Source organism: Erpetoichthys calabaricus, chromosome 8 (assembly GCF_900747795.2).
Source record: "Erpetoichthys calabaricus chromosome 8, fErpCal1.3, whole genome shotgun sequence".
NCBI lineage: Eukaryota > Metazoa > Chordata > Cladistia > Polypteriformes > Polypteridae > Erpetoichthys > Erpetoichthys calabaricus.
Genome location: NC_041401.2, coordinates 101221171 through 101242768, shown reverse-complemented (window position 1 = coordinate 101242768; position 21598 = coordinate 101221171). Strand labels below are relative to the sequence as shown.

The window sequence follows — 21598 nt, the reverse complement described above, 5'->3', positions numbered from 1 at the left end:
CAACTTTATTTGCTTTTGAATTAAATTAATAGATATTATTATACCAAAATATATTACTAAATGTAAAAGACAATAAACAAAGGTTCTAATGTGCTTTTGATCTTCCTAACCTCAAAATGAAGGATTAGGAGCAGACAATCTTTTACTAGTTTTAGATGGACCATACCATCAGCAGTTTAGTTCAAGCATACCTAACATAATTGAATCCTCCTGCTACTCCACTTACTGCCACTAGGCGGCAGACACTCCCTTATTATGTAGAGCAAACAGAAAAAGGTTACAACAATCTGTTTTCATGTTGTTTTATAATGAGTGCTGTGACATGTCCTGTGACTCTATGAATTGCTAATTTTGGATACAAGTTATTTAGAGGCTTATAGTGTGGAAGACATAAGAGAATCAGTCCCTGAGGAGCTGAAAGTGTTAAGTCGGAGTAAAAAAATATACTGTCTTAAATACCCAAAAAGGAGCACATCTTTCAAAAGGCCTTCACATCAGTTCAGACAATTATGTGAATTAAAATTTACACACTGCCACTGGTCTATCCAGGGTTGCATTTTCCTTTGTGCCTGACATTGCTGGCAGGGCCTTTACCTGGCATAAATGAGGTAAGCAAGCACTGGGAGACCCCACCACAGGGAGCTAAGTATTCCACACATTTTTCTAGTCTATTGTAATGGGAATAGTAGAATATCTAACTAGGACACTTTCTGATTGCTTTGAGAACAAATACAGCATCTGTACTTTCATTTTATAAAGCAAATCTGGGGTGCCTGCATCTGCGTCACCATGGTAGACCTACAAAATCCTGAAACTGACTTCACTCAATCTGTCGTGGGCTACCAAATTTAGATTAAGAATGAGACAAGAAATAGTGAACAACACATTAAAATTAAGTTACTGTGAGTGTACAATCACACTGAATTGTGCATATCGCCATTCAATTTGAACAACACTGCTACAACATGTTTATTTCTTCTATTATTTAATAACTATGAAAGAATATTTTCTTGCAGTAGAAAATACATAACTCATGGCTATTGTTGAAATTCTTAAAAATGTAATGATTTCTTGGTTCAAAGGCACTTCTTTATTGTTTCATATTAAAAATATATAATAAATAAATAACACAAGAGAGAATATAAAAGGTTGGGGAACACAAAGGTGATCCTTGTATAATTAAAGGTTTAAAAAACAAAAAATGTCAAATGATGACTGTATCCAAGATGGCAGAGCAGCTGGTTTTCAGGGATGAAAGGCAGAAGAGGTGGGTTCAGGAGGCCGGAAATCGGAGGTGATGTCATTGATGGTCTCTCTGTCAATCACCCATTCTGCAAAGGGAGGAAGAGAAGAGGCATTAAGTGACAATGCCAACCCCCTGGCTTGTAGTTTAATTACCAATAGACGAGCCCTGAAATTGTCAACCATGTGCATGTGTGACAATATGTACTGCATATATATATATATATATATATATATATATATATATATATATATATATATATATATATATATATATATTGTAGCCTGCGGCCTGGGCTCTGGGGACGCTTCCACGCTGGGAGGACCCGGGGACCAAGCGTGGACGGAATGTTACCTTCCTTGGGACGTTAGATGGCAACCCACCGAGCTGTAGCAGTGCCTCGGACTCCAGCAGGGCTTCACAAGATTTGGAGTTCGATACAGCTCTGTTGGGATCCGCAGGTGCCACCAGGGGGTGGTGAAGCAAGAGTTGCTGAGCCCTTATAGGCAGTTCTTCCGCCACACCCAGAAGTGCTGCCAGAAATGCGTAATCAAACACCTGGAGCACTTCTGGGTGAACTATATAAGGGACCAGCCAACACCACTCCGGGATCCAGAGTCGGGCGGAGTGAGACAAAGCTTGACGGAGAGGAGCTGAGGAGAAAAAAAGAGAGAAGAAGTAGAAGTATTGGTTTGGTGGTGCTTATTGGGACTGTGTTGTGCCTGTGGGAACGGGTAAGGCGTTGCCCACAGGCAAAGAGAAATAAAACATTTTGTTTGTTTTATAAGTGTGCCTCCTGTGTCTGTCTGTGTCGGGTCAGGCGTTGATATAGTGCCTTTTTGTTACAATATATGCAGATATACTGTATACCCTATAGTATACATTTTACTACCACTAATAAAATATAAAATAATCAGAAATAAATACACATATTAATATATAAGAAATGAATAGAAGTAAAGACTGAATAGTGTGCTTATATTACATTTTTAGGACAATATCAAACAATATTTTCTCCATGATAAGAGATAACTGAATAAAATTAAACCATTTTTGACTTTTGTTAGCATTTATATATTGTAGTGAGTTATTTGTTTGCATTTATTTTTTCATTCTAAGCATAAACAATATCAAGATAAAGAAAGCAGGACTCAAAAGTTCTGTGCTACTCCACAGTGGACTGGCACTAAGATCACCCTTTTTGACTGTTAAATGTGAGGCAGCATTACAGTTTTCCCTCATTTTTTTTTTTTTTGACCAAAACTTAATTTCTAAGTGAGGTTTGATTTTAATCTAGGTCTGGGCCATGACAGTGATTCATTAGTGAAAACCATTTCTCCTTAGGTTGTCTACATACAATGTAATATATAAACCCTTTTATGGGGCGGCACTGTGGTGTAGTGGTAGCGCTGCTGCCTCACGGTAAGGTGACCTGCGTTCGCTTCCCGGGTCCTTCTTGCATGGAGTTTCCATGTTCTCTCCATATCTGCGTAGGTTTCCTCCGGGTGCACCGGTTTCCTCCCGCAGTCCAAAGACATGCAGGTTAGGTGCATTGGCGATCCTAAATTGTCCCTAGTGTGTGCTTGGTGTGTGTGTGCACCCTGCGGTAGGCTGGCGCCCTGCCCGGGGATTTGTTCCTGCCTTGTGCCCTGAGCTGGCTGGGATTAACTCCAGCTGACCCCCGTGACCCTGTGTTAGGATATAACGGGTTGGACGATGACTGACTGACTGACTTTTATCTGTATGTTCTGTTGGAAAAAGAGGAACATTTTCTCGACTGATAACAATATAGTTATAGCTTCTTTCATAAAAAGCTGTCAGTTTGTTTTTGCCTCCTGAGTAGCAAAACAACTTGTGTAGTCCGGCACCCAAACTTGCCAAAGATGGAATAAACTCCTTCAATGCGTTGTGACTTCAGGAAAGATTTCAGCAAAATATCAGAACAGACGGCCATTGAAAATTCCTTCAGGTGGCCACACCAAAGCAGGACCGACCCATCAAACTGGCCCATCTGACAGATCATTTAAGATCTGCCACCTGTACTGCTGCCAAAACTGAGAGGAAATACAATGTCTGAATCAGTGAAAGGACACAGAGGGACAGTCTCCAAGTTGCCAGCCTTAGGGGACTTAGGGGATCCAAAGGCAACTAAAAAATGGAAGAAACTCTGATAGGAAGAGATCTGGCAGACCCAAAGTCACAACCTAATCAGAAGACAAGATTCTGAGGGTCACAGGCTTGCATGACAGGCACCTATATATATGAAGGAGGTGTCAATGAGACCCCAAACACACCAACACAAATTCCGGGATCAAATAAAGATTTTATTATTCACAAATACTTCTCACAGGCTTCTCTTAAAGGTAGCACAACCACAATTACAAGTAATATTCTTCTCTCTGTGTTTCCTCTTCTTTCACTCCTTCAGGTGAGTTTTGCCTTCCTCTTGGCTCCAACTCCCTGAAGTTTGGCATCAGATCCATTTTATGCCAGACCTGTGAGTACTTCTCAGCACTACATATTGAAAGCACATCCAGATCAGGCAGAAGGTCCTTCAAGTAGGGATGGTCTAACCCTACAGCGCCCCCTGGTGCCAACCATGGAGCTCAACAGGGCTGTCTAACAAGACTGCAGTTCCCAGCCTGCCCTACAGGTATTCATACAGGCATGATAGCCCAGGGAGATTACTGCCTGTTGTATCAGGGGAGTAAATAGTCCTCGTTAGTGGTCTCCCCCTTTCCTTCCATTAAAACTAGCCTCCAGACCTTGAACCATCCCAGCTGGAATGCTAGGCCGTGCTTGGCGTCCGTGGCATTCATACATGCGCATCAGTGGATCACTCTCCCGGCACATCTGAGTTAATGAGAGGGGGCGCTTAGTTAACAGTACAATTGTGTATGTTACCAATGCCCTTATCCAACATACCGAGAGTTCAATTTTCTTCTATTTTTTCTAGAAAAAGAGGCACTTGGGCTACACAGTGTGTCCATCATAGGAAATGAACCAGCAGCCTTGTAGTTTAAACTTCAGTACCTTAGCTGCTACACTAATTTGCCTGCTGTGTAGTAGTTTATAATTCATAAAGACACAGAACTTCCAATGAAAAGTTCATAAATCAGCATGGGACATCTGCACATACTTTTTGACACATTGTTGGTCAAATTGCAGTAAAGATTATTCATAGAGACTAGTGCCCCCTTCAGGCTTGGTTTGTGCATTGCATCTGATGCTGCATGCCAGAGCTAGATTAAATAAATTTAATAATGGGCAGATGGATTATTCACACTCATTTTCAGGAAGATTTTGGTTTGACAATGACACATAACTCCTAAACCAAAGGAGGCATAATACAATAAATAAGTAAATAAATAAATAAATATTAAAGTTGCTTTATTAAATTTTTGCTGAATCTTTAAAGGGGTAAAAAGGATCCCATTTAGTTTAATTTTGCCTTTTATTTTTTGACCTCTGGTTCTCTCCCACGGCACTCAACTAGCACCCAGTGCTACAAACGTGTCAGATTGGACCTTCATATTCTCAGAGTACTTAAAGATCATTACAACACAGCAGGCAGTGCATTCAGTTATTTCATTTGTAAAATATGAATGGGGCACTCAGTGCCTTGATTTATATAAAAGGGAGATATACAATGACTTTATATCCTCTGGACGCAAGGGCCATCAAGCCACATAATGGGCAGAAAAATGAAATAATGAGTGTGTTTAACGTGTTAGGTAATTATGAGTGATTTTGCCTGGGATTCATTTATACATTTAGTATCTTGTGAACCTGCTGCTTGCACTTTTCTCTTTCATCATTTCACTTTCTGGGCTCAGAAATCCCTGTGTTTGCCATGGTCTGTGTTTTTTAATATGACCGTCATTTGAAACACGAATCAGAAGAACTTCATGCTTTGCAGACATACTGTAAACAAAAAAAGCAAAAATATGAATAATAATAATGGACTATAAATGTCAAGAACAACTTTAACCTATATTCAAATATATCTAAATATGTATTTATTTTAAATATGAATATTTGAACCTCAAATTTTGTATAAGGTGACAATCCTAACATCTGCCCAATTTCTTTTTTTTCTTTTCAGGTTATTTTCGTTTTGTTGTTTTCGTAGATACCAGTAGATGGTGTCTGGATGTCAAAAGACTTCTGTTTGCACTGTATTTTTATTTTAATTAATTTAATAATATTAATGCAATGTAAATGATACTTTTCTATGCAGTTTCAAATATTACATTTTTCAAATAGCTCAAATAATAAGGAAGGGAAACTCAGTGTTAAAATTGCACTTCCTTTTATTAAAGTTTTTAGATGTTCACTGCTTCCAAGGTGAGGAAAAATAAAGCCTATGGGACATAATTTTACTTTATGTTGTAGTTTTAATTCTAAAGTGTATGAAATACAATACACAATAAACAATACACAGTATATACAATGCTCAGTGTCTTTAAAATACATTAAATCTAAGGGTCTCGTAAACTGAACCATTTCTCACACTGCAGGCCACTAATATGTTGGCCCAATCAATGTCCAGACCTCCACATTTTTCACAAGGTAACTTTCGACAATGTTACACCTTGTTTGTTTCTCTTAAAGGGATGGAATCCTTTTTTTCCAAGTGCTTTAAGATATTTATTATATAGCTCAATACACTATATTTTAACATTTTATTGAATTTATTAAAATCAAACAACATTCCAAACAAGCAAGTCAAGTTTTTCCAGACTAGGTTCAAATTAAGTCAACCCCCACCCATGAGAAAGAGAGTTAGGCCAACATACTGAAACTTTAATAGTAGAAAAGATAACAAAGTAAATAAATAGAATAATTTAAATGCTTATTCTAAAATATTATTAATTATATCCTGCCAGGTTTTCAAAATTTTTTCCACAGATCCTCTAAGTGAGTATTTAATTTTTTCCAAGAGACGGAATTCTAAAATGACCACAACATGGTCAGCTTTCACAAGGAGAGCTTCAAGAGATTGTGGAGATCTGAGGAGATGCAGGTCACAGGGTGAGTTCAGCATGAGAGAACTGCTTATGAACCTCTAATAATACATTACATAAAATATCATAGGTTTTTTTTTTCATTGTTTTACATCATGTTAAAAAGGCTAATATGTTTTATAACATGCATGCTGTTCATACTGTATAATGTCAAGTCTGGTCATGTGTTATGTTCTTTTCAGTTCAGTCTGATGTGACATTTAATTGTTAAATGGTAGTTTCTTTATAAATCATTACCCATTTTGACTGCATGTTCTTGCCTTGGGCTGCATGGTGGTGTAGTGCTTAGCACTGCCCTCTCATTGCTCCACAAACCTGCAGGTCCAAATCCCGGCCTGTGCACTGTCTGTGTGCAGTTTGCATGTTCTCCCAAGGGGTCTTCTTTGCTAACTCCCTTTTTCTCCCGTCCAAAGTAAAACGGATGGCAAATGTTTCCAACGTGATGTGCCCTTCATGATTAAAGTTGAGAACTGTGCCATTAACAATAAGTGACCCTCATACGTTTCTGTAGGCAGTCATAAAATGGTCTGCGCCGAGTGTCTACGAGAGTGCGGCTCCGAGAGTGTTCTCTGACCTGCCGTCCTGTTCTTTCGTGCCTTACGTTTTTGGAGCAGTAATTGAAGATTCAGAAAAATTCATGAACGGACATGATGTGTGTAATCACAGAGGTGTTGAAAATGAGATTCGATTGTTTACTTATACACTGACTGCTCTTCGCTTATCAGTACGAGATGTAACAGTGGAATTAATTGGTTTCTTTTGGTTCACACACACACAGGCAGACAGCACTGCAGAGCGGAAGGGCGAAAAAGGCACAAAGGAACTGAGCGAAATACAGAAAGTAGCAAAACTGACCAGGTCGTCCACTTCTTGTACAGCTGGACGAGTGAAGTTTCATCACTTTACTCTAGCCGGTAGCGAAAACGTGAATTCCACCCCGAGCCTAAAGCCTTAAAACGAAAGTGAAAATAAAAATGAATACTCCAAACCGGAAAAGCAGCATCGAAAGAGTCACTAGGCCGAAGCCAGCGATTCGACACCAGATAAGAGAGAGGACAGCGTGACAAATGGCAGGTATGTTCAGGCTCAGTACCGAATTCACGGGAAAACTTATAGGAGTGGACATAGGAGGAAAAAATGTTTTACACGCCGCCTCCTGCTGGCCGACTAGTGACGTGCACGGATTTGAGAACAAGTCTTCGCTGCAGCGTGCGTGACATTCTACAGTACTTATTAACGTTCAGCCATCCAACCATTTTTTAAAAACCTGTCGTCGAGAGTTGGCTTGCAGTGGTTGCCTTTTTCGCCAGCTGGACGGGACACCAGGGCACTTATTCACACTTTAGATTCGTCATTTGGCCGATATAGTGCCCTTCGTCCAAGTTGCCTTTCTATCATTTGAAATAGTACTAGGGTGTTGTACCGTGTTAGCCATTATGAATGTAGAGAAAAGCCAAGCAAAATGACACCTTTTATTGGCTAACTAGAAAGATTACAATATGCAAGCTTTCGAGGCAACTCAGGCCCCTTCTTTTGCCTGAAGAAGGGGCCTGAGTTGCCTCGAAAGCTTGCATATTGTAATCTTTCTAGTTAGCCAATAAAAGGTGTCATTTTGCTTGGCTTTTCTCTACATCATTTGAAATGAGGAACTGGAGTGTAACTCCATAGTTCACAAATTGGATTGCGTTTGCTTTCACTGAAGTTTCATTTCCTCGATGCCCACTCATATGCTTTAGAAAAAAGAATTAGCGAATTCGTACAAAAGAAAGCCGCGCTGGACAAAGCGCTTCTCCGGCAGGATTTATTTTGGGCACATACACTTGTTAACTGGCAGGTTTTCTGCTGCAGACAAGATGTCCCAACATAATGTCGACGTAGACTGATTTGTTTTCGGTTTATTTATATACAGAGCGTTATACATTTCCACAAATAGACAGAGGCACATATACACAGAGATGCCATGCATTATAAGCAGTTCGAGTTCTAGTCTCACCTAACTGAACAGGTAAATCGCAAACTGGCCAGCTGTCAAGTCTCCACGAAGAAATCCACCAAAACAACAAGCACACTCCCAAATGTAGGGGTGAGGCGCCTGCCCCCCTCTAAAGGCACATTCGGGATGATTGCTGGCCGCGCTACATCGCACATTGCAGACCTGTGGCCGACATGACGCGACCCTTTCTCCCGTAACTGGATCTTTCTGCCTCCTGACTTTTTGACAATTTTATCGCACGCAGTTTTTAGGGTCCTCCATTTATGTCCAACTACTCGGTTCGGTGGTCTTCCTCGCACTCAACCCCTGCTGCCAGCTCGCCTCCTTGGCGTGAGATGCCCTCCTGGACAGCGCTCTTTAGAAAGCAGGGGGGCACACGAGCTGGTTTTAGTGCTGTCTGCACTCTGAGTCTGAGTGAGCTGAAGGGAGTTGTCCCTGCTGACCAAAAAGCGGTACTGTCTGCTGGCCGCTGCAAAATATTTAAAACACAGTGTACAGTAATTCGTGTTTACATATTATACAGGGTGAAAGAAAAAGAAGTACCACATTTCAAACGTTTATTCTTCAAAAACGCTAAAAGATAACATACATACACAAGAAAGGGTATGCAAAATTGATTTTTTTCTCTGTGTTTTAAAAATAATGTTTTCAAGGTGATGGCCATCATTAACGATATACTCTTCGACACGATTTCCTAACGCTCGCATGCCTCATTCGGCAATTTCAAGAGGAATAGCGGAGATTTCGTGGCGAATAGCGTCCTTGAGGGCTTCAAGATTTTGAGATCAGTGTGTGTATACTTTCGATTTGAGATGAGCCCCACAAGAAGAAATCGCACGGAGTGAGATCAGGCGAACGTGAAGGCCACCCGAACATCGCCGCTCAGGGAGATCAGCTCCCCCAGAAACATCTCCCGCAAAACTTGCATGGATCTCCGCGCCGTATGAGCTGTTGCGCCATCCTTTTGAAACCAGGCATCCACCACATCCATTTCTTCCAGTTGGGGCCCTAACAAGTTCTCTAGCATTTCAATGTAACGTTCTGAAGTGGCGGTGACCCTTGCTCCCCCTCCTTAAAAAAGTAAGGCAAATTCTGCTACGGCGCACCAAACTGTAACACGCTCCCTGTGCAGGGGTCTCTAATGAAGTTCACGAGGGTTGATTTCAGCCCAATAGCGAAAGTTTTGCTTATTTATGCAAACATTCAAACAGAAATGTGCCTCGTTGCTGCACATGACGATGGCATCTCGATGAACGGTTTGCAGAATGTTCGTGCACAACTCCCTGCAGCTCTCCCAGTCTCTCTCAGTGAGTTCCTGCACTACCATCATTTTGTATAGATGGAAATTAAGGTCCTCATGCAAAATCCTCCTCAAAGACGTGTTGGAAATGCCTAAGTCAGAAGCATGTTTGTGCACTGAACGTCTAGAAGATTGCAAAATTGATGCCCCTATAGAGCTTGGACGTTTTCAGGCATTCATACAGTCCAAGGACAGCCTGGAGATTTTCTGTTCAATGTTGTACCCATCTGCCTAAATTTAGCCACCCACTGAAGAACTGTTTTCCTGGTTTCGGACGTCACAGTTAGGAGAAATGCTGAAGTGCATTTGGAAAGCGTGTTGCAAAGTGATGATAGATTTGTTGTTTCTGAAGAATGCTTTGACAGCGAATGCACGGTGTGCATGCTGCCAACTGAAAACTACAAGGGATCGCCTATCAAAGGACCCCCTCCCAAACCCACTCGGCTGCCACTACCTTTCTCAATGACCTTGAGAAATATGGTACTTCATTTTGGCTCACCCTGTACATACAGTATTGTAACATCCCTTTCCAGGGGGGAGAAATAAACCAGACGAGCAAGTGGTTGTAGTAAACTCTTCTGCCTTAATTCAACAAGCAGACACAAAACAAATGGTGCCCAAGCAGAGAAGACAACCACGTGTCAACCATCCACAAAACTAGTTCAGTAAGTTCACCAACTTTGTTTTTTGTCATTTTGCATAAATCACGACTTAACAATTTTTTCAACCCCCAGCATCACAGTGGATGCTTTATTTCAGATTGGTGCTCCTCTGCCGCCCCTCTCCACAGCATTCTCAATAACCCCATTTGCATGGCTGTTAGGACATGCTGCCTCAGTGGTTAATATTCCAGACAGTTGCAATATTATGGATTATCCTTTGGAGTTGTTAGATTTTACGTTTCCTTTCTAATTATCCCAATCCTTAGTAATGTGAATGAATAAATGATAAGTTGGTCATTGTACAAATAGCCTAACTAAACAGTCTGAAGACAATGGGTGAATTTTGCTTAAAAGTGGTGGGACCAATTAGAAGGCTCACTGAGTGTCACATTTCTAAATCAATCCAGCGCCTCATGAAGGCAGGGCTCAAAGTAGGGGCAGTGATTTTGAACGACATTGATCAGAGGTGCTCTCGTTAATCTGATTCAACAGACAGCAAGCTTTGGTATACAACAAACTGTCTACAGTCGAAAAGTCTCATACAAAAACATATTAGACATATAATTTGTGTCGCGTGTGTAGAAAGCGCACTGCACATTTTAAAAATGAACCTTTTTCAAGGACAAAACCTTTCTGTAGCATCAGATTAAATATGGGCATTCAACAACATCAATGGACAAGTGGGAAGCGTCAACGATCTGTTGTCGCAGGTGCCATGTGTGCTCTCTGTTGCTCTGTGTTACAACGATAGTGTAGGAGTGTATGTCAGCTTGGAAGACTTGGCAGCTATATTCATGAAAATATGATCTACATAAAGCAATTTTAGCTTTTACTTTCTCTCAGCATCAAGTCATTTCTTCAGTATGTTTTGCTCTCCCTCTGAAACCCCAGCAGCAATTTAAAACACATGGACTGGAGGGATTGTGGGCGTGTCTTTTAGGAAGAAGCCCTGTGGGTGGAGCCTTTGCAGTGCAGGATTTTGCTGCTGTTCACTAAACACTTTTTAATGGGTTATCCCCAGACGTGTATTCTCATTTGAGAAACATATCTGGCTCAGTGATACTATTGTACAAGTGATCACTGAGTGAAGGAATGCTAAGTAGTGAAAGTTGGTATATTTATTTCGAACACCAGCAGACCTTACAACAGCAGTGTAGTGAAAGTTAAAAGAGGAAGTAAGCCCTGCCAGTGAAATGCACACTGCCTGTAAGCTATTGTGAGGTTTATTAATCAGGCTTCAGCATAAGTAGATGACTAGTGGCCTTTCTACATCAAGGGCCAGTGCAGCAAAGACCAACCAATGTTGAACAGCTAATCATAAACTTCACACAGTAATTTAAGGTTTCATTTAAAATGTTTATAACAACACTCAACTTTTTTTCTTAGCACAATTTTCCAAAAATTTTCTATGAAATGGTCAGTGTAATGGCATACTATACATAGAAAAATATTAATTTTTGTACTGTGTGAAATTGTCTTCATGCTGAGTGCTGCAAGCCTGTTTTTGGTTCATCAACTGCACCAATTGGCCCTGCAGTGTTCTCTATACACTTGTGTGTTTGCATATGTGCAACCAGAATTTTCTACTTTAATGATAGGGCTAGAAGGTCAGTGTTCGTTTTAAAATGAAGACAACTTGCTGTTGTTGTTGTTTTTTTAATGGCACATTTGCAATTCTGGTTCAAGTTTTTCCCAGTTGGAGCCATGCAGTACAAAACTGCGAAGAGGTATGAAAAGTATGATACAATTTAGTCCCTTAAAGGTAAAAAAAAGAAAAAAAAAAGAAAGGTGATCAGTATCAGTAATTTGTTGTTCACAACAAATTACACTGCATCTTGATTTTCACCAACCACAAAGATGAATGCATTAATTTTGAAAAAGTCACCAAAGAAGCCTACATGTGCCCGTTGCACGTCATAGAAAAGAAACTAGCATTATGATGCTCTGGTGTCAAAGAAGCACAGAATCCCATTATACTGTAGGAGGAACAGGTATTTATGTAGAAAACCATTTGTTTCAAGTGTTTGCTGGTCTTGCATTGACTAGTGCCCTGGCCACACGATAGTTTACAAGTGTGCATTTCAAGTAGGGCTGACACAAATGATTATTTTGTAGACAATTGATTGGTCAACTGTTTTTATCAAAGAATCGGTTAATCTAATGACTAATTTTGTCCAAATAATTCAAGTAGGCATATGAATGCTGTATGTGAATATTTATTGAATACTTGAAAACATCGGGAAATGAAAAAACACAACTAAAATAACTCCAACATGAAGACAAACAAGAAAACATTAGTAACAATAAAATATTTAAGTCAAAAATATTTTTGATTAGTAATGGACTTAACATAACTTTAATGTCAGCAGTCCAACTTGAAACAAGGCCAACAAATTAGGCTTTCGGGTCCTTGTAGACCTCAGTGTTATAATGGAGGAATGTTAACATGTCCACATGCTAAGGCTGGCTCTCTTCTTTGTGACTATATTTCCAGCGGCTGAGAACAAGCATTCGGAAGCAGTAGATGTGGCAGGTACACACAAATATGATTTTGCCAGAATAGCCAATGTGGAAATCCTTACTTTATTATCTTTCCGCCACTGCAGTGGGGTTTCACTTTTGGGAAGAGGATGCTCTCTAAAATAGTTTAGAATCTCCTTTCTCACCATTTGGCTGACTGTGCTTTCTTGTGCATCTTCTGCACTGTCATTCTTACTGTCATGTAGTTCAGAGTCAGACCCTAGTAGTGAGTCCTGTAAAGACACCTCTTCTCCTCCTTAGCGTGAGCTGAGTTTTTGATCTCATTGGTGGACTGTTGTTGCTTCTCCTCTTCTTCTTTATTTCCAGTGCAAGGGCTTGCACTTTCAACTGTACTTTTAATCCTTTTTCTGGGGACAGAAATTTGAGCTTACGAAATCTGGGGTCAAGGGCCACAGCAATTACATTTAGTTTTGCAGCCTCACCTCTCACCTCTCCGGCTCCCATCTTTTGGTAATTTCTTGTGAAACCATCATCTGGAATGCCTGCACAGGAGTGGTGTCAAAGGTTGCATTCTGTGTGGACTCAAATAGTCTTTTAATGAGTGCAGGTAGAGTAGAGACTGTCACGTGTGATTCATCACTCAGATATACAGTATCACACTCGAATGGTTTAAGAGCTTGTTCTAGTTCCTCAGGCAGGCTCCACTATTCACCTTTAAGATCTAAGAAGTTCTTCCCTTTCTGTGTCACTTCTGGGTCTGAAAGAGCTGCTATAACTGGCAACCTCTGCTCTAACAAGCGATATATCATGTTATATGTTCCATCTAACATTTCTTCTTCTTCTATTTCTTCTTTCGGCTGCTCCCATTAGGGGTCGTCACAGTGGATCATTTTGTTCCATATCTTCTTGTCCTCTGCATCTTGCCCTGTTGCACCCATCACCAGCATGTCCTCTCTCACCACATCCATAAACCTTCTCTTAGTCCTTCCTCTTTTCATTTTGCCTGGCATCTCTATCCTTAACATCCTTCTCCCAATATGCCCAGGATCTCTCCTCTGCACATGTCCAAACTAAGGCAATCTCACCTCTATGACTTTGTCTCCCAACCATTCAACTTGAGCTGACCCTCTAATGTACTCATTTCTAATCCTGTCCATCCTCGTCACACTCAATGCAAACCATAAGATCTTTAACTCTGCCATCTCCAGCTCTTTCTCCTGTTTTTTGGTCAGTGCTACCATCACCAACCCATATAACATAGCTGGTCTCACTACTGTCTTGTAGACCTTCTCTTTCACACTTGCTAATACCCATCTGTGACAAATTACTCCTGACACTCTTCTCCACCCATTCCACCCTGCCTGCACTCTGTTTTTCACCTCTCTTCCACAATCCCCATTACTCTGTACTATTGATCCCAAGTATTTAAACTCATCCGTCTTTGCCAACTCTTTTCCCTGCATCCTCACCATTCTACTCGCCTCCTTCTCATTTACACACATGTATTCTGTCTTGTTCCTACTGACCTTCATTCCTCTCCAAAACATATCTCCACCTCTCCAGGGTCTCATCAATCTTCTCCCTACTATCGCTACAGATCACAATGTCATTAGCAAACATCACAGTCCACAGGGACTCCTGTCTAATCTCGTCTGTTAACCTGTCCATCACCATTGCAAATAAGAAAGGGCTCAGAGCCAATCCCTGATCTGTCACCCCTACTGCAGACCTCAACACTGTCACACTTCCTTCCTACATATCCTGTATGACTCTTACATATTTCTCTGCCACTCCCGACTTCCTCATACAATACCACAACTCCTCTCTAGGCACTCTGTTATATGCTTTCTTTAAGTCTGCAAAGACACAATGCAACTCCTTCTCTATACTTCTCCCTTAACACCCTCAGAGCAAACATCGCATCTGTGGTGTTCTTTCTTGGCATGAAACCATACTGCTGCTCACTAATCATTACCTCACTTCTTAACCTAGCTTCCACTACTCTTTCCCATAACATCATGTTGTGGTTCATCAATTTTATCTCCCTGTAGTTACTACAGCTCTGCACATCCCCCTTATTCTTAAAAATCGATACCAATACACTTCATCTCAACTCCTCAGGCATCCTTCACTTTCCAAGATTGCATTAAGCAATCTGGTTAAAAACTCTACTGCCATCTCTCCCAAATGCCTTCATGCTTTCATAGGTATGTCATCTGGACCAACAGCCTTTCCATTTGTCATCCTGTTCATAGCTGTCCTTACTTCCTCCTTGCTAATCCATTGCACTTCCTGGTTCACTATCTCCACATCATCCAACCTTCTCTCTCTCTCTCATTCTCTTCATTCATCAACCTCTCAAAGTAGTCTTTCCATCTGCTCAACACACTTTCCATCTTTATCATTTATCACCCTAACCTGCCAAACATCTTTCCCAGGTCGGTCCCTCTGTCTAGCCAATCGGTACAGGTCCTTTTCTCCCTCCTTACAGTCCAACCTCTTATACAACTTATCATACACCTTTTTTATAGCCTTCACCACCTCTCTCTTCACCTTACGCCTTATTTCCTGGTACTCTGGTCTACTTTCTGCATTTCTCTGACTATCCTACTTCTTCACCAACCTCTTCCTCTGTATACTCTACTGTATTTCCCCATTCCACCACCAGGTTTCTTTGTCCTCTTTCCAGATGTCACGCCAAGCACCTTTCTAGCTGTTACCCTTACTACTCCTGCTGTAGTTGCTCAGCTATCTGGTAACTCTTCACTGCCAGCCATTGCCTGTCTTAACATCTCCCTGAACTCCACCGTACAGTCTTCCTTTTTCATGTTCCACCATTTGATCCTTGGCTCTGCCCTCACTCTCCTCCTTTTCTTGATATCCAACGTCATCCTACAGACCACCATCCTATGCTACCTAACTATGCTTTCCCCTGCCAGCACTTTGCAGTCTCCTATCTCATTCAGACTGACCATCCTGCATAAGATATACATATATATGTAATCTACCTGTGTGCATCTTCCTCAATTCTTGTACATCACTCTGTGTTCACTCTCCCTCTTCTTAAAATACATATTCACCACAGCCATGTCTATCCTTTTCACAAAATCCACTATCATCTTACCTTCTTCATTCCCCTCCTTTACACCCTACCTACCCATCACCTCCTCATCCCCCTTGTTCCCTTCACCAAAATCTCCATTGAAATCCACACCCATTCACCACTTTCTGTCCCTTGGGTACACTCTCCACCACATCACCCAACTCAATACAGAAATCCTCATTGTCATCCATTGCACACCCAACCTGCAGGGCATATGCACTAACAACATTCATCATCACACTTGTTCCATCTAACACTGACATCTTAAATTAGTTTATGTTCAGGAGTGCCCAGTTGGTTTTGCTTGGTGTTGAGCTTGGAGCTGGTGAGTTCATTCTTCTTGAAATGCTCTACCAACAATCTAGCAACTCCAGTTGTTTTCGTGATCTGGGGATTCTTCAAGTCTTGATTCACTACACTTTGTAAACGGTGGCCAGCACAGAATTCCATGCCTTTCTTCCAAAACCCTAAGAGCTGCCACCACATTAGTAGCATTATCATGAACTAGAGCCATAATTTTGTTTGTAGGAATCACAAACTTTTCAGCTGCCCTTTCAATCCAGTTTGCGGTATTTTCAGCAGTATGTCACTCTTCAAGAAACATAGCCATCAAACTGTAGCTGCAAAGCTCCCTGTTATCAATAATAAAATGGTAAGTAATGCCCAGATATGCCTGTTGTTGGAAGAAGTGAGGGTGAGTTTGGCTTTCTGGAATGTGTTCTCATTTTTCTTTTCCATCATGCTAGTGAAGCAGATGCGATTGGGGAGAACATAGCCAGGTTGTAAAGTTTTAGTCATAGCCCAGAATCCCTCATCCTCCACCACTGTCAGAGTTCTCATGTGTTTAATTAGCATGTTGAGCACACTGTTCATCAGAGCTGCCTCGCTCAGCCTGTGGTGTGCAAGTACTGTTCCTTAGGAGGGAGTCATCCAAGCGTCCTTGTTTTTTCTAAGAGAGAGGCGATACATTTGTGAAAGGTATATTTAGAACTGTACATGATGTCTCAAAAATAAATGTATTTTCTTTCCTAGCTTCAGTATAATTTAAATAAATGATAACAAATGTTTGTGTTTGTAAATCCACTCTAAGACTCATTACACATGTGTTCTTGAAAAATCCATCTTAAATTGAGATAGATGTTATTCATTGACATTATAAATATACAGTAGCTGCTTGGGCATAATTGGTATAAAGTGGCTTAATAATGCTTGTAAAGTATAAATGATACCAGCTGAAATGATATTGCAGGAGCCGGGCAACTCATATCTCAGAGTCTCAGATAAAATTAATGTTCTATTTTGTAACCATACAGTATTAAACAATTCAACATTAAACTTTTCAGTAACAATTTTTGCACTGCCGATTTTGGAATAGCATTGTGCTGTGCTCTAAATATACAATGACTGCACAACTGGATTTTTTTTTTTTTTATTCCTCTTGCTATTGGGTTGGTTATGGTATTGTTCTCTTATCCTGTGCTATTCTTCCAGTGTGCTTCCTTTTCAGGTGTTCATGCACTGAACTGGTGCTGCTGGGGAACGCCATCTGTTTTTTACATAGTAAACAATCAACCATTTTCTCCGATTTTCGGGTGAAATACTCCCACACAGAGGAGGATTTTGGCTTTGCCCGATGTTTGGAGGAACCTTCTTCCACTGAATGTTGTGCATCTGCTGCCATGATTAAATTACTCCAACAGTACAGAGTGACATAGCATGCCAGCAGGCAACATGGGGGTGGGGTGGGGGGTTTGGGTGGGACGATTAGTCAATTAAGAAAATTTGATTCGATTAGTTGATTACATTGATTATTTGTAGCAGCCCTAGTTTCCTGTCATACAGTGTATGTACAGGTGTGTGTTCTTTCCATGGTATTGTGGTCTATTCCTATCCACCTCAAAGCCATTCAGTTTTCAAATTGGGACACTGCTGTTTCAGTTTAGGAAGTTCATAGCAAACAGGTTTTCCTCTGCAGTGGGTGGTTGTGAGCCTCTCGTTTTACTTATTTTTTCAGATAATGATGAGGCATCACAGCAAACTGATGCCGGTGCAGACAGATCATGGGCCAACTAACGATTATTCTGAATGATGTGAACGATGAGTGAACTTTCATGTTTTGCTAGTCATTATCAAAAGGCAGGCAGATATGATCAGTTAAGTCACTTAATGTTTACAATAGAGAAGTCTGCACATGTATAAAATTCTGGTATGGCCCCACTATACTTTAATACTGATGCTCGGTGTAAGAAAGGACAGAGCAGACTATACTTCCTTAGAAGGCTGGTTTCCTTCAACATCTGCAATAACATGCTGCAGATGTTCTATCAATCGGGTTGTGGTGCGTGCCCTCTTCTACACGGTGGTGTGCTTGGGAGGCAGCATAAAGAAGAGGGGCACCTCACGCCTGGACAAACTGGTGAGGAAGGCAGGCTCTATTGTAGGCACGGAGCTGGACAGTTTGACATCCGTGGCAGAGCAACGGGCACTGAGCAGGCTCCTGTCAATCATGGAGAATCCACTGCATCCACTAAACAGTGTCATCTCCAGACAGAGGAGCAGCTTCAGCGACAGACTGTTATCAATGTCCTGCTCCACTGACAGACTGAGGAGATCGTTCCTCACCCACACTATGCGACTCTTCAATTCCACCCGGGGGGTTAAACGTTAACATTATCAAAGTTATTGTATGTCTGTATACCTGCATTGTTATCACTCTTTAATTTAATATTTTCTTTAACAGTATGCTGCTGCTGGAGTATGTGAATTTTCCTTTGGGATTAATAAAGTATCTATCTATCTATCTATCTATCTATCTATCTATCTATCTATCTATCTATCTATCTATCTATCTATCTATCTATTAGAATTTTCATGCCAACGACGCCACTGGATATGGGTTAGCAAATAGCTTTATCAGTCCAGTTGAATTTAAGAACATTTGACAAAGACAAGAGAGTGTAGAGTAAGTGAGACAGATGTAAGCAGGGTGAGTGCGGACTTGCACAGTGAGGATATCCTGCCCCGTTTCCTTAAGTCACTTGTTTTATACATTTATCAAAAGCTCTTGTGTGTTTTTATTCTCACTAAAAAATTGGCAATGGTTTAATAAATCAAAGATAAATGATTAAATGTAAATAAAAAATGTGCAGTGGTCTACACTGCTTCCTCATGGACCATGTGTCCAGTTGTTTTCTGTGTACAGTCGGCATGTTCTCCCTGTGGTGATGTGGATTTTACGTCAAGTACTTCAGTTGTCCTCCCACATCCTGAAGACCTTTGGACCTGTGTGTGCGTGTGTGAATAAGTGAGCGGACAATGCAACTGACTGGAGTCCTGTCCAGGGTTACTTAATGCCTTGTACCTGAAACACCGGAACAGACTGTGGCTGCCACAACTATGAACTGATTGAAGCATTTTCAGAATGTTCTGTTATGCTGTGTTAAAAGTGTTCAGAACCTACCGTAGATACACAGCTAGCAAGTAACTGCACTAAATAAACATATTTTCTTTCCCTTAAAGGATTACTTTATCTAACAATGATTTATTATCTATTAAAATGCCTCATGTTGCTTGTAGAGATGGCACACAAAGATTTAAATCTTGTGTCTTCGTGGTTAGCAGAGATTACAACGTTTATGATACAACACTCTTTAATGGGAGCCATCGGGGCCCAGCACTGAAGCACAGTAAGCAATATAAAACATCCATGAGAAACAATTAAATTACTTGTGTCACATAATCCAAATGTCAGTTATTTAGTCGGATGCACACAACATGTATAACACGTGTATTTTCAATAAAATAATCAGAGTAGTGCACAGGAATAAAGTGTGTAACCTCGGGCGCAAGGTAGATATAAACCCTCGAAAGCACTTGTGTATTGGTTTCTTAATTCATGCTTGGTTTTTACTTTTGCAGCCCAGAAGCTGATGGACATAAGAATAAAGTTCATAGAAGGTGCCAATGTCTCTCTGATTAAAGACATCTTGGATGACATGCTGGACTTGAAAGTCCTGAATGAGGGGGAGAAAGAGGAGGTGATTGAGAACAACAGACTCACAAGGGACCGGGCTCGTTCGCTGATAGACATGGTGAGGAAGAAGGGTAACTCTGCCAGCGAGAAGTTCTTGGAAAAGCTTTTTAGCCGGGACCACAACTTGTTCACCTCTATGGGGCTGGAAAAGTATTAAAAAGAGACAGCTGGTTTGGCACCTCAACATTTATCAGTTCATCACTTGGACTTTTATAACATGCAGGCTGTTCATATAATGTCAAGTCTGGTCATGTGTTATGTTCTTTTCAGTTCAGTCTGATGTGACATTTAATTGTTAAATGGCTGTTTCTTTATAAATCATTACCCTTTTAGACTGCACGTTTCTTGCCTTGGGCTGCATGGTGGTGTAGTGCTTAGCACTGCCCTCTCATTGCTCCACAGACCTGCAGGTCCAAATCCCCGCCTGTGCACTGTCTGTGTGCAGTTTGCATGTTCTCCCAAGGGGTCTTCTTTGCTGACTCCCTTTTTCTCCCGTCCAAAGTAAAACGGATGACAAATGTTTATCCAGCGTGATGTGCCCTTCATGATTAAAGTTGAGCACTGTGCCTTTAAGAATAAGTGACCCTCAGACGTTTCTGTAGGCAGTCATAAAGTGGTCTGCGCCGAGTGTCTACGAGAGTGCGGCTCCGAGAGTGTGCACTGACCTGCCGTCTTGTTCTTTCGTGCCTTAGGTTTTTGGAGCAGTAATTGAAGATTCAGAAAAATGGATGAACGGACATAATGTGTGTAATCACAGAGGTGTTGAAAATGAGATTCGATTGTTTACTTATACACTGACTGCTCTTCGCTTATCAGTACGAGATGTAACAGTGGAATAAAAGGGTTCGTTTTGGTTCACACACACACAGACAGACAGCACAGCAGAGCGGAACGGCGAAAAAGGCACAAAGGAACTGAGCGAAATACAGAAAGTAGCAATGTCAAAATGACCATCGGAAAACTGACAAGGTCGTCCACTTCTTGTACGGCTGGACGAGTGAACTTTCATCACTTTACTCTAACAGGTAGCGAAAACGTGAATTCGACCCCGAGCCTAAAGCCTTAAAACGAAAGTGAAAATAAAAATGAATACTCCAAACCGGAAAAGAATCATCGAAACGGTCACTAGGCCGAGGCCAGCGATTCGACACCAGATAAGAGAGAGGACAGCGTGACAAATGGCAGGTAGGTTCAGGCTCATTACCGAATTCGCGAGAGAACTTATAGGAGTGGACATAGGAGGAAAAAAAAAAGTTTTACACGCCACCTCCTCTTGCTGGCCGATTAGTGACGTGCACGGATTTGAGAACAAGTCTTCGCTGCAGCGTGCGTGACATTCTACAGTACGTATTAACGTTTAGCCATCCAACCATTGTTTAAAACCTGTCGTCCAGAGTTGGCTTGCAGGGGTTGCCTTTTTCGCCAGCTGGACGGGACACCAGGGCACTTATTCACACTTTATATTCGTCAGTTGGCTGATATAGTGCCCTTCGTCCAAGTTGCCTTTCTATCATTTGAAATGAGGAACTGGAGTGTAACTCCATAGTTCACACATTGGATTGCGTTTGCTTTCACGGAAGTTTCATTTCCTCGATGCCCACTCATATGTTTCAGAAAAAAAAAATCCGCGAATTCGTGCAGAAGAAAGCCGCGCTGGACAAAGCGCTTCTCCGGCAGGATTTTTTTAGCATATACACGTGTTAACTGGCAGGTCTCCACGAAGAAATCCACCAAAACAACAAGCACACTCCCAAAT

The 21598-nt window shown here is 41.2% G+C and overlaps 1 protein-coding gene across 4 annotated transcripts in view; it reads left to right on the top strand.

Moving 5' to 3' along the window:
• Nucleotides 1-6752: 6752 nt before the first annotated feature.
• Nucleotides 6753-21598, top strand: part of LOC114655884 (caspase-1-like) — a 37477-nt gene continuing 22631 nt past the window's right edge. The window contains exons 1-2 of one of the 4 annotated variants that reach the window (XM_051931334.1): nt 6753-6871; nt 20535-21027. In XM_051931334.1, the coding sequence (XP_051787294.1) occupies nt 21021-21027 (7 nt within the window). In that variant the 5' untranslated portion in view covers nt 6753-6871; nt 20535-21020. Of the gene's footprint in view, nt 6872-7121; nt 7345-19727; nt 19767-20470; nt 21028-21598 lie in introns of those variants that run through there. The other 3 variants (XM_051931332.1, XM_051931333.1, XM_028807172.2) reach the window with 3 other exon arrangements.